At 50.7% G+C, this 13,378-nt stretch overlaps 1 protein-coding gene across 1 annotated transcript; it reads left to right on the top strand.

The window, feature by feature from the left end:
• Positions 1-12,890, top strand: Tmem222 (transmembrane protein 222). Its single transcript, XM_070037532.1, has 6 exons — positions 1-233; positions 6,398-6,482; positions 8,241-8,272; positions 9,799-9,895; positions 9,974-10,104; positions 12,149-12,890. Exons 1-6 carry the CDS (start codon positions 37-39, stop codon positions 12,234-12,236), a joined length of 630 nt encoding a protein of 209 aa, XP_069893633.1. The 5' UTR covers positions 1-36; the 3' UTR covers positions 12,237-12,890.
• The last annotated feature ends 488 nt before the right edge of the window (positions 12,891-13,378 follow it).

The following is a 13,378-nucleotide window of genomic DNA, read 5'->3' as shown; positions in this document are numbered from 1 at the left end:
CCGGAACGGGGCCTCCCGGAGCGGGGCGCGCGTAGCATGGCGGAAGCGGAAGGGAGTTCAACGCTCCTGTTGCCGCCGCCGCCGCCGCCCCCTCCCGGGATGGCGGAAGTGGAAGCGCCGACGGCGGCCGAGACGGACATGAAACAGTACCACGGCTCCGGCGGCGTGACCATGGACGTGGAACGGAGTCGCTTCCCCTACTGCGTGGTGTGGACTCCCATCCCGGTGCTCACGTAAGTGTCCTCCGGTGCCGGCTTGGGGGATTGAGGATCCGCGGGGAGAGCCGGGCCGCTGGCGGCGTCCTTGGGCGGGCCGGGATCAGACCCCAGCCCCGACAGGCAGCAAGCCCTTCCCCGCCCCCCTCCATTCCCCCTGCCACCCGCCCGGGGCCCGCGCCCGCTGACGGGGGGACCCCCTGCCGACCCGCGGGGTGCCTGGTCTAGTGCTGGAGGGAGCCAAGTGATCGGCGGAAATGGCCAGGGACCGCGAGGCCGGAGCGCTGCAGGTGTCCTGAAGAGGGGCCCCTAGCTTCATTCATTCACCGGCCCAGTCACTCACTGAGCAAATGCTTACCGTTCGCCGACGCGACATCCTCCCGAGTCTGGAAGCAAGAGTGGGAGTTTGAAGGCCCACCAGCTTCTGGGATGTCTGAATGAGACGGGGCGCGGAGGTCTGAGAGTTGTGAGTCCGTTATGTTACACCGTCTCAGTTCCAAACCAGGGTCTGGTCGGAAGGTTCGTTGTCTTCGACCGGAGAGAAGCAAGTGCCCCGGTGCTGCTTGCTGCCCTTCTACTTCATCCTTGACAGGTGACAAGAACTGCTTGTTGACGTTCAGGACAGTTTGCCAAGCTTTTTCACTCGGAATCTCACAGTTTGATTTTCTTTTCTTTGTGTGTGAACTTTTGCTTAAACTTAAGACCTCAAGCTGCTCTTGCTTGGCTGTTTTGCTCAAGGCTGCCACTTTACCACTTGAGCCACACCTCCGCTCCTAGCATTTTGCTGGTTAGTTGGGGATAAAGAGTCAGATTTACCTGTCTAAGCTGGCTTTGAACCTTCATCCTGACTCCTGATAGGATGAGACATGAGCCACAACTACTTTCTAAGGTAGAAATTGTCTTCTCTTGTGGTGAAGCTGAGCTTCTTGTAATGGCTGAGTCTGCTTAGAACTCTCTCTCTGAAGCAAAGGCATTCAGAACACAGTCTTCTGACTGTCTAATTTGCCACTGATAGCTATAATTTAAATTACTTCTTCTTTTCCCCTTTTAACCTGACTCAAATACAGCAAAGTGGTGGTGTAGAGAAGGGATCATGTTGGACTTTATATGTTGCTGGCCTACAATTCACTATGTGGTACCTATCAACCTCAAATTCTCCATCCTGCCTTAGTCCTGGGGTGCTAGGATTACAGGCATGCCCTATCTCACCCAGCTAAATGATCTTAATTTTTGCCTTATGTTGAGTATCTTGAATTGTTTTCAAATACTTACACATTTTCTTTTTTTCTTCTTTTTTTTTTTTTTTGCCATTCCTGGGCTTGAACTCAGTGAGGTTTATACACTGTTGCTGAGCTTCTTTTGCTCAAGGCTAGTCCTTTACCATTGAGCCATAGTGTCACTTCTGCTTTTTCTGTTTATGTGGCACTGAGGAATCGAACCCAGGGCTTCATGCATGTGAGACAAGCACTCTACCACTAAGCCACATTCCCAGCCCACTTGTACATTTCTTTAAGAGAAGCCAAATCAAAGCCCTTTAAAAAATAAAACTTGTGCTGGGTGCCAGTGGCTCATGCCTGTAATCATAGCTACTCAGGAGGCTGAGATCTGAGGATCACTGTTCAAAGCCAGCCCAGGCAAGAAAGTCCATGAGACTCTTTTTTTTTGGGGGGTCCGGTTGTGGGGCCTGAACTCTGGGCCTGGGCGCTGTCCCTCAGCATTCCAGCTCAAGGCTAGCACTCTACCACTTGAGCCACAGCGCCACTTCCAGCTTTTTTCTTTTTTCTTATGTGGTACTGAGGAATCGAACCCAGGGCCTCATGCATGCAAGGCAAGCACTCTACCACTGAGCCACCTTCCCAGCCCTCCATGAGACTCTTATATCCAATAAACCACCAGAAAAACTGGAAGTGGTGCTCTGGCTCAAGTGGTAGAGTGCTAGCCTTGAGCTAACTCAGGGACAGTGCCTAGGCCCCAGAGTTCAGGCCCCACCAAAACAAAAAACAAAAAAACACACAAAACTGTAAGAATATATGTTCATTGATAAATTCAGTGTTGTTTTGAATAGTCAATAGTGATTCCTATGTGCCCAGATTAGTCCTAGGTAGTAAAATTATACAGTGGAGTGCTTGCTTTCATAAAGGAGGAGGCGGTAAATAAGTAACTCACAAGAAAACTTCTGATAGGAGTTTGTGCTATGGAGAAAAATGTTAATGTGACAATAAATGGAAAGAATACTCAGGGGATGTGTTTTGCAAAAGTTATTTTATTATGTTACTTTTAAATCTCTGGTCTTCTCATTTTCAAAACATTTATCATATGGTTCACTGCAGAGAACTGGTAGTAATGTGAGGTAGAAGCACCACAATTCCATGTCACCTGGGCCAGAAGCAGCTCACCTCCCAGTTCTCTTCAGGTCTAGATGAGGAAGACACCACGTGCCCATTGAAGGCTGTACACTCCCTTCAGAGGACTCACCCTCCATCTGATGGGAGAGAGGCCTTAAACTCGCCTTTGTAATGCAAGGCCTTGTTGCTGACAGCTAGGGATAGGTGTGGCACAAGGAATTGTCATCTGTCTTTCAAAAGGAGGCCCAGGAAGAAGACTAAATCCTCAGATCTGCCTGCTCTCCTCGGATTCGGTGATGATTCTGCATGAAAATAGAGAATATCATTGCTACTAAAAAAAATAAACAGCTGGGCACCAGTGGCTCACTCCTGTCATCCTACCTACTCAGGAGGCTGAGATCTGAAAATCGCAATTGAAAGCCAGCCTAGGCAAGAAAGTCCCTGTGAGATTCCTATCTCCAAAAACCAAAGTGCTAGCCTTGAGCACAGAGAGGCTCAGGGACAGTGCCCAGGCCCTGATTTTGAGCCCCATAACTGACAAGAAAGAAAGAATGAAAGGAAGGGAGGGAAGGAAAAGAAAGGAAAGAAAGAAGGAAAAAAAACTAAACATTATATGTCATAGATTAATATCATTTTATGATATCATTGAAGGCTTTCAGTCCTTATATGTCCATGAAAGTAAACACTATCTCCTTACATGTAGATGAGGAAATAAAGGCTTAGAAGCCAACAAGGGCTTGTATTACACTCCCCAAAGAGACCTCTAGGATTAGTAACTCTCTTGTTCATTCACTAACTCTTTATCAAGGACTTCATTTGTACTGGATCTGGTATAGTTTACAAAGTGTCTGGAGCTTGCCTTTGTGGAGCCTACAGACTGACAACTTGGAGAGTTCTTCCATGGGGCTGCACTGGGCACAGGGCTTTGCTGTGATCTCCAGCCTCCATCAAGAGTTCTGTTTGCAGCCCAACACAATTGTGGTGTGTGGAATGCTGGTGAGAGCCAGACCTTCTTCCAGCCAGTTGAAAGGAGTCTGGTCCAGAGGAGGTCCTGAGATCGGGGTGTGAGATGCCAAGGGAGCAACCTTTTCATAAATCTGAGTATCCATCCTGGGACCAGATGGTTTTCAGATAACTCGTTGACAGTTCACATAGCAAGTATTTATTGACTTCCTTGAGATAAAGCATTGAACAAGTACCAAACATGAAGCAGTATCTTAAGCACTTTGCAAGCAGATCCTACTTAATCCTCACTGTTTCCACCCCCCCCACACACACACCCCACTCACTTTCTGCTGAGAGATGAGATTGAATAATTTGGCCAAAACAGATACTCAACCTAGATTTGATATTAGAACCAGATTCAACAACAGCAATCTTGGCACATTGTAATTATATATGTATTTATGAGATACAGATTAACATTACAGGCTCACACTTGTAATCTTAACTACTCAGGAGGCTGAGATCTAAGGATTGAAGTTTGAAGCCAGCCCCAGCAGGAAAAGTCCAGGAGACTGTTATCTCCAGTCAACCAACATAAAGCTGCAAGTGGAGCTGTGAATCAGGTGGTAGAACAGCTATGTTAAGCAAAAAAGCTAAGGGGCTGGGAAGGTGGCTCAGTGGTAGAGTGCTTGTCTTGCATGCATGAGGCCCTGGGTTCGATTCCTCAGCACCACATAACCAGGAGAAAAAAAAAGCTGGAAGTGGCGCTGTGGCTCAAGTGGTAGAGCGCTAGCTTTGAGCTGAAGAGCTGAGGGACAGCGCCCAGGCCCAGAGTTCAGGCCCCACGACCAGACCGCCCCCCCCAAAAAAAAAAAAAAGCTAAGAGACAGCTCCCAGGCCCTGAGTTCCAACCCCAGTACAAAAAAACAAACAAATCTCAGATGGACCCTAATGTAAGACATAGAAACCAGTTTCTTTTATTTTTTATTTATTTTTTTTTGGGGGGGGGGTCTGGTCGTGGAGCCTGAACACTGGGCCTGGGCGCTGTCCCTCAGCTCTTCAGCTCAAGGCTAGCGCTCTACTACTTGAGCCACAGCGCCACTTCCGGCTTTTTTTCTTTTTGTTTATATGGTGCTGGGGAATCGAACCCAGGGCCTCATGCATGCAAGGCAAGTGCTCTACCACTGAGCCACCTTCCTAGCCCACCAGTTTCTTTTATAAGCAAATTTATTAAGGTAATTCATATACAGTAACAAGCACATATTTTAGTAGAGATCATTAAAAATTTGTTGTTGTTTGTTTTATTGTTTTTTTTTTTTGCAGTACTGTGCCTTACACATTCCAAGTTCAATGAGTTTTGACAAAGATTGCAACTATTTGCAATAAAGTGCAATGTATTTTCTTGTGCATGCTTTGGTATGCACGAGCTCTCGTTTCTTTTGGGTGAACTACTAAGACATAGAGTGCCTGGCTCTCCTTGTTGTATTTTGGTTGGTTTTAGGGCTTGAACTCAAGGCCTGGGTGCTGTCCCTGAGCTCTTTTTGCTCAAGGCTAGTGCTCTAGCACTTTGAGCCACAGCAACACATCTGGTTTTCTGGTGGTTAATTGGAGATAAGAGTCTCACAGACTTCCCTGCTCTGGCTGGCTTGAACTGCAGTCCTCAGATCTCAGCTTCCTGAGTAGCATGATTACAGGATTACTAGCACCCCGCTCTGCCTGGCTGTTTGTTTTGTTGTGAGGCCTTAACTCTGGGCCTGGGCACTGTCCCTCAGCTCTTCAGCTCAAGGCTAGTGCTCTACCACTTGAGCCACACTTCTGGCTTTTTCTACTTATGTGGTACTGAGGAATTGAATCAGGGCCTCATGCATGCAAGGCAAGCACTCTACCACTGAGCCAGCCCCTGCCTGGCTGTTTTGTTTTTGTTTAAAAAAAAAAAAAGGGGAGCTGGGAAGGTGGCTCAGTGGAAGAGTGCATGCCTTGCATGCATGAGGCCCTGGGTTCGATTCCTCAGCACCACATACGCAGGAAAAAGCCAGAAGTGGTGTTGCGGCTCAAGTGGTAGAGCGCTAGCCTTGAGCTAAAGTGCTGAGGGACAGCACCCAGGCCCAGAGTTCAGACACCACGACTGACAAAAAAAAAAAAATTAATAATAATAAAAAAAAAAAAAGCCAGGTGCTGGTGGCTCATGCCTATAATCCTAGCTACTCAGGAGGCTGAGATCTGAGGATCGAGGTTTAAAGCCAGCCTGGGCAGGAAAGTCCGTGAAACTCTTATCTCCAATAAACCACTGTAGCTCAAGTGGTAGAGCGCTCGCCTTGAGCTGAAGAGCTGAGGGACAGTGCCCAGGCCCAGAGTTCAAGCCCCATGACGGGGCGGGGGAGGGGGAGAGCCAGGCTCCAGTGGCTCCTGCCTGTCATCCTAGCTACTCAGGAGGCTGAGCTCTGAGGATCACCATTCAAAGCCAGTCCAGGCAAGAAAGTCCCTTAGACCCTTATCTCAAATAAACCAACAGAAAACTGGAAGTGGTGCTGTGGCTCAAGTGGTAGAGTGCTCACCTTGAGCCAAAAAGTGCAGAGACAGCGCCTAAGCCCAGAGGTCAAGCCCCACGACCACCACCACCAACAACAACAAAATTGGTAGGAGCTGTTTTTGTTCCCTAGCAGAGAATAAGAGTTCGGCTGGCCCCTTTGCTTGGGGTCTCCTGGTGAGGTGTAGCGGTATCTTTTGGGTGCTGTTCTCAATGGTCCTCATGCTTTCCCACCCTGGAGCACGGTAATGGACTCTCATCACAGGACGCTATCGTCACAGGCTCCCACAACAGAGTGTCCCCACATCTTTCTAACTGACTGGAGACCCCTTAAGCACTGTCCCCCCTGCCCTCTTTCCTCACAGGTGGTTTTTCCCCATCATCGGCCACATGGGCATCTGCACATCCACTGGAGTCATTCGGGACTTTGCTGGCCCCTATTTTGTCTCGGTGAGTCCCATTCTTGCCATGACCTGGAGGGTTCCAAGACTTACATGGAAAGCTGGCCCATCTCCCCAGACCCACAAAGATGCAAATAATGCGCAACCCTGGCTCTAGCCCTCTGCCCCTCACCAGTGTTTGACCCCTTTCCTTCTCTTGCCTCCAGGACAGGCCGGGAGGGCAGTGTGGCCAGAGGATTCTTAAGTTACTGGCCCAGCTCTTTGCCCCCATCCCTGGGGTACCAAGACATGGGTAGGGGTTAGAGGCAAGAGTGGAGTCAGACCATCCAGGAACCACATCTCTGGACCTTCAGAAGGTGGGAGCCAAGGTGTGGGGGACAGGGGAGGCTGACATGGTTGGTCCCTGGGGTGGTGCTTCCCAAATAAACAGCTGTATTCTCAGGTCTGTTCCCTGAGGATGGCCCAAGACTGGTCTACCCAGTGGGCTTTCTCCAGATGAATGCAGGCATCTGCCTGCTTCCACTTGCCAGGCTGGAATGAAGGGATGTGTTGGAAACAGCCTGTTTGTATTAGTAGTTCTAATGACCGTCCTAATAGGTACTAATAACCATCCTAATAGGGTAAGACCTCTTTTGTATTTTTTTTACATTGTCACATTTTTATTAGACTTTTGTATGTAATCATAAATATTCTAGTCCAACCTGGTTTCATTTTGTTACTCAGGGCAAAGTAATTATAAACATTCACCTAGCCAGGTGCCAGTGGCTCACTCCTGCAATCCTAGCTACTCAAGAGGCTGAGACTGAGGATCATGGTTCAAAGCCAGCCCGGGCAGGAAAGTCTGTAAGACTCTTATCTCCAATTAACCACCAGAAAACCAGAAGTGGCACTGTGACTCAAGTGGTAGAGCACTCACCTTGAGCTGAAGCACTCAGGGACAGCGCCCAGGCCCAGAGTTCAAGCCCCACAACCAACAACAACAAAAAAACCCAACAGCAACAAAAAATAAATTCACCTAAAGATTAATATGTCTCCTCCTTGAGGTTAAACAATATTACAATACTCTTTCATTAGTGAAAAAATGTTGAATTTGTATTTTAAAAAGTTGAATTTGTATAAATTTCATGGTTATAAATACAGCTTTTTTTTTTAAGCTTGTCTATTTGTGGTCAGTTGATTTGTTGTGTTTTTGAGGCTAGGTCTTATATAGCCCAGAATGGTCTCCCATTTGTGATCCTCTTACCTTAGCCTCTTGAATACTGGGATTACAGGTATGTGCTATTATACCCAGCTACTATCATACACGTTTATAATTCCTCTTCAACCAGCTCTTTGATCTTTATTGTCTCCTGGGTTCTGAACCTAGTTTTTGTCTCTGTGTAAGTCCCATAACCCATGTCTTTTGTGATGAGTTTAGGTCTTCCTCATGGGAAGGCTTTATAGATCCAGCAGCCCCATCCTACACTGCGTATCAGGCTGCCAGGTAGAAGTTCCATGTGAGCTGTCTCCGTAGGACTGGGAGGTCACGCCACAAAGGAAACGTGACTGTGATCAGCAATCAGACTGACTGAGAACTTAGAGAAATGATGCCTAGCAAGGGCCAGAGGATTCCTCGGGTGCTGCACTGCTTTCCTCCAAAAGCTATTATTGGCACTGAAGACAACATGCTAGCCCTGAGCTGGCTCATGCCCAGCTTCCTATCCCTGACATACCCCCTTCCGAATCATTGCCCTTCAGCCCCTGACCCAGCTTTGTCATGCGGCCGGCATGTCAGTTCCCACTGACCTCTGCTCTTGTCTCTCAACAGGAAGACAACATGGCCTTTGGAAAGCCTGCCAAGTAAGTCATGAACACCCGTGTGACTGGCCCTAGGGCCAGGTTCCTGCCCAGAGCAACAGGCCAGGCTCTTGGGCATGGCAGGAGCTAGCACCCAGAGGACAAGTGTGGGAGAGAGACAGACGCTACTAGGCAGCCACGTACATCAGGTTTCTGGGCTGGATATTTGCTCCTAGACTGATTTTCAAAGGCAACATGTTGGGTCTGTTTGTTTTGTATTTCTTGAAGAAAGTTTTAAGACTATCCTTTTCCAGGTACCTGAGTGGCCCCAGTTCAGGCTTGGTGGTTTCTCATTGTCTCCAGGCTCCTCCACCAAGCCATTCCCTGCACAGCAGCCAGAGGGCGCTCTGACATCCCAGCACTCCTGGCCTCTGACCCCTGGGGCACTCCATTGCCTGTCCAGCTTGACCTTCATGGGCTTCTCTTCCACTGACCACAGCAAGCCACATGGGGAAGCTTGGGGAGAATGTTGCTGATGGTAGAGTCATGTGACATTCACCCCTACCTGGCATAGCTCTCATGTGACTAGCGTGCTGCTACATCTCCTGCCTTACCCCCAAGTATTCCTTCACTCCATTTCTCCAGAAGCCTTCCCTCATAAGTAGCTGATTCTCAACCACTTAAGTTTTGAGGTCCAGAGCAATCTTTTGCCTCCCACATTCTTCAATGCCTACCTCCTTTTTTGTCCTGCTAACTCCTTTTCTTTCAGCCTAGACTCAAGGGCTACCTCCAAAAAGCCTCCTCATACCTTGTGCGTGTGTGTGTGTGCATGTGTGCACATGCATGCACGCACCTGTACACACATGCCAGTACTAGAGCTTGAACTGAGGGCCTGGGCACTAACCCTTAGCTTTTTTGCTTAAGGCTGGTGCTCTACCAGTTGATTCACAGCTTCACTTCTGGCATTTAGCTAATTAATTAGAAATAAGAATCTCACTGATTTCAAACCTCAGTCCTCAGATCTCAGCCTCCTAAGTAGTCAGGATTATAGGTATGTGCCTGGCTCTACCCTCTACCCTCTGTCTTTTTTCAGGTTTCTATAACAAAATACCATCAAGTGGGTGGTACATAAATATCAGAAATTTCTCACGGCTCTAGAGGCTAGGAAGGCCAGATGGAGGTGCCAGTGGATGCAGTGCATGGGGAGGTGTGGGGCCGACTGTATCCTCACATTGTAAAAAGGTCGAGGGGTCTCAGGCCTCTCTTCATAAGAACTCACGGTTCTACCCCGTGACTCTTAGGCACTTCTCAAAGGCTGCATCTAGCACTGCTACCTTAGGGGTAGCATTTCACTGTCTGAAAGGAGTCCCCACCGTTCAGACCATCAGCCCTGGGGCTGAATTAGCTTCCATGTAGCACTCGGTGTCTCAACCTGTGTTACAGTTGTCTGCTAGGAGACACCCCCTGACTTGACACCCCCACAGCCTCAGCGCCCAGCTCAGGGCCAGGCACACAGCAGGTCACAGAACTTCCATAGAGCCACGAGGCTGCGGGGAGCTGAGCAGTGACCACACCCCATCTCCCCTCAGGTACTGGAAGCTGGACCCTGCCCAGGTCTATGCCAGCGGCCCCAATGCCTGGGACACAGCTGTGCATGACGCCTCTGAGGAGTACAAGCACCGCATGGTAGGTGAGCGGGGACAGCAGGTCCCAGGCCCCCGCCCCCGCCCCCGCCCGTCCTTACCCAGCCTTCCCCACTTCCAGCACAATCTCTGCTGTGACAACTGCCACTCACACGTGGCACTGGCCCTGAACCTGATGCGCTACAACAACAGCACCAACTGGAACATGGTGACGCTCTGCTTCTTCTGCCTGCTCTATGGGAAATACGTCAGGTGAGCTCACCCCCTACCACACCCCTTCAGCTGCTCCTCCAGGGGCCCCCGCAAGGCCATTGCTGCAGCCCTTCAGTCAATGAGGATGACTGGATCAGATGCTAGTGGGAGCCATGAAAGTTCTAAAATGGCAAGCTCATTTCCTGGTGGAGAGCAAGATGGTCAGAATGCCCCCATCAGGCACTACATAACCTCCATAGCCTCCCGGCTGCAGCTGTCCCTGGTAAAATGGCAGTATGAGTCTGAAGCTGTGACTCTCCAGAGCCCTGTGCTGAGGCAGTGTGAGTAGATGGCAAGGTGGTCACAGGGTTAGATGGGACTGTGAAGCCACAGCTCCTGACCTGTGAATTCCATGACAGTCCCAGATGATAGGAAAGAGAGAACTTACAGCCCATCATGGCGGCACATGTCTGTAGTCCCTCCTGCTCAGGAAGTAGAGATCAAGAGCATCTTGGAGGGTTGGGAAGGTGGCTCAACTGGTAGAGTGCTTGTCTTACATGCATGAGGCCCTGGGTTCAAGTCCTCAGCACCACATAAAAACAGAAAAGGCTTGAAGTGGGCATTGTGGCTCAAGTGGTAGAGTGCTTGCCATGAGCTGAAGAGCTGAGGGACAGCGCCCAAGCCCAGTGACTGACAAAAAAAAAGAGGATCTCAGGCAAAAAGTTAGACCCTAGGCTGGGAAGGTGGCTCAGTGGTAGAGTGCTTGTCTTACATGCATGAGGTCCTGGGTTCCATTCCTCAGCACCACATAAGCAGAAAAAGCCAGATGTAGCACTGTGGCTCAAGTGGTAGAGCACTAGTCAAGAAGAGCTGAAGAGCTGAGGGACAGTGCCCAGGTCTAGAGTTTAGGCCCCATGACTGACCAAAAAAAAAAAGGCTGAGATATGAAGATGGAGAGAATTGGGCTGGGCGCCAGTGGCTCACGCCTGTAATCCTAGCTACTCAGGAGGCTGAGATCTGAGGATCACAGTTCAAAGCCAACCCAGGCAGGAAAGTCTATAAGATTCTTATTGCCACTGAACTACTAAAAGCCGGAAGTAGAGTTGTGGCTCAAATAGTAGTAGAGTGCTAGCTTTGAGCAAAAGAAGCTCAGGTCAGGGCTGGGAAGATGGCTTAGTGGTAGAGTGCTTGTCTTGCATGCATGAGGCCCTGGGTTTGATTCCTCAGCACCACATAAGCAGAAAAAGCCTGAAGTGGAGCTGTGGCTCAAGTGGTAGAGCACTAGCCTTGAGCTGACGGTGCTGAGGGACAGCACCCAGGCCAAGTCCAGGCCCCACAAAAATAAATAAATAAAAAATTATTTAAAAAAAAAAAAGCTCAGGTCAGTGCTCAGGCCCTGAGTTCAAGCCCCCCAGGATGAGGACGTACACAAAAAAATGAAAAAAGTAAGCTGGGTGTGGCTCATACCTGTAATCCCAGCTCCTAGGGAGGTGGAGGTGTGAGGATCAAGGTCCCAAGCCATCCTTAGCAGGAGTGTTAGACCCTGTCTGAAAAACAAACAAATCCAAAGGACAGGGGGCATTGCTCAAGGGGTAGAGAACTCAGAGGCTCAGTAATTTGCCTGTGGTCCCCCAGCATGGCCACAGCAGAGCCTGGGCTTGCGAGCTCACTCCTGGGCTAATCTGACTTACCCCCGTCCAAACTTCTTGGGTCTTCTTTCCTCCCAGGAAGGCTTTTAGAGGTCCCCTGGGAAGAGCATAGCTGTCATCACACTGAGGCAGAGCCAGGGTTGAAGCCAGGCCAGGCCCTTGACTCTCAGCGCTTCGGCTCCAGTGAGCGCCACGAATACCTGTGCACCCCATGCCTCCCTGTGGCAGGGGGTGCTTCTGGCTTCCACATGTACACTGACGTGCTAGAGGCCTCTCAGGAAAGGGTGATTGTGGGCCCAGCCAGTGAGCCCCAAAGAGGATAACACAGAAACCTACTAGTCCTTCCGGCCGCATCAGGTGGGGCCTTGCCGTTGGCGGACCACTGTTGGGGTGAGGGCATGGTTCCAGGGGTTTCATGGGGCTCACCTGGCCCGCCACTGTGCTTCTCATGTCAGCGTCGGGGCCTTCGTGAAGACCTGGTTGCCCTTCGTCCTCCTCCTGGGTATCATCCTCACCGTCAGCCTGGTCTTCAACCTGCGGTGATGGCTGCCAGACCCCGCCCCTCTGCTCACGGACCCCTTCCCCTCACTCCCATGACAGGGTTGCTACAGGGGGGCTGGGTGGGCTGGATAGAAAGCTAGGATGGGTGCTTCGTGTGTCTCACTGGCTGCTCAGAAGTCCCCTGCTCTTCCCCGGGGCTCAGGCCCCTGCCCTGTGGCCCCTCCTCTTCCTCCAGGAGGGCCTTACTTCCCTCACAGCTCCTGCCACTGCCACACCCAGGGCCGGGTGCAGACAAGGAGGGTGGGGACCCCGGCCGACTGCACTTTGGTGGTAGCTGTGTCCCCAGGGCGGTGGGGTGGGGCCCCAAGGTCTGCACCTAGCTCCCCGGAGGCTTCCCAAGGCCTCCTTTGGTTGTCTGCCTGAGCTACCCTAGGGTACTTGCACTCCATCTTCTGGTGTCCGCTAGCCTGGCAGCACCCATCCCCTACTCCTAGGGCTTCCAACACTTAGGCCCAGCCCAGGTGGGGTTTTGTGCTGAACATGGCAGTGTGTGGGTGGCCTGTCAGCGGCCAGTGCCATCGGAGAGTGGAGGGAGCTGCTGTCAGAAAGGGCCCTGTGCTGCCCTCCTCTCCCCCTGCTCCACGGGCTCCTCTAAGGGGCTTCCTGGCAGGAAATAAAAGAGTTTTGAGTCTCTGAGTGCTGCCTGTCATTGTTTCATTGCCCCCCCCGCCCCCGTATCCCCCAGTCTTGTCTTGGTGGTGCCCCCAGGAAGAGATGTGGTTACCAGCACCATGGTTGAGTCTGTCCAGTGCCGGCAGCATGGGGATTGCCAGTATCTCTCAGATGAGTGCTGTCCCCAGATTCCCACTGTTCCGTCTCCAGTCCATGCGCCCGAGGCAGGGAAGTGTCAAGAGCTATCCCATGATTCCTGCAAGAACTTGGCAGCGGAGTTGAGCTTGGAGCCTAGCAGGCCAGATCCCTGGGCCTGCCTCACCGGGCACTGTCAGCCCTTGATCCTGCCTGTCATGTTGCCCACCTTCCGGTGTCAGTCAGGGACCACTCTACTGCCATTACCAAAACCCTGCAGGCTCCTCACTGCTAACACATCTAGGGGTGCTCGCCCACCTGTGGACCTGTTAAATCGGGCTGCTTTCCTGTGACCCTGCTGAAAGGCTTCTTCTGTA

The sequence above is a fragment of the Dipodomys merriami genome, unplaced genomic scaffold, assembly GCF_024711535.1.
Source record: "Dipodomys merriami isolate MVZ:Mamm:240054 unplaced genomic scaffold, mDipMer1.0.p SCAF_28, whole genome shotgun sequence".
Taxonomy (NCBI): Eukaryota; Metazoa; Chordata; class Mammalia; order Rodentia; family Heteromyidae; genus Dipodomys; species Dipodomys merriami.
Note: the sequence above shows the minus strand (reverse complement) of the source record. Positions and strands in the feature narration are given on the sequence as shown.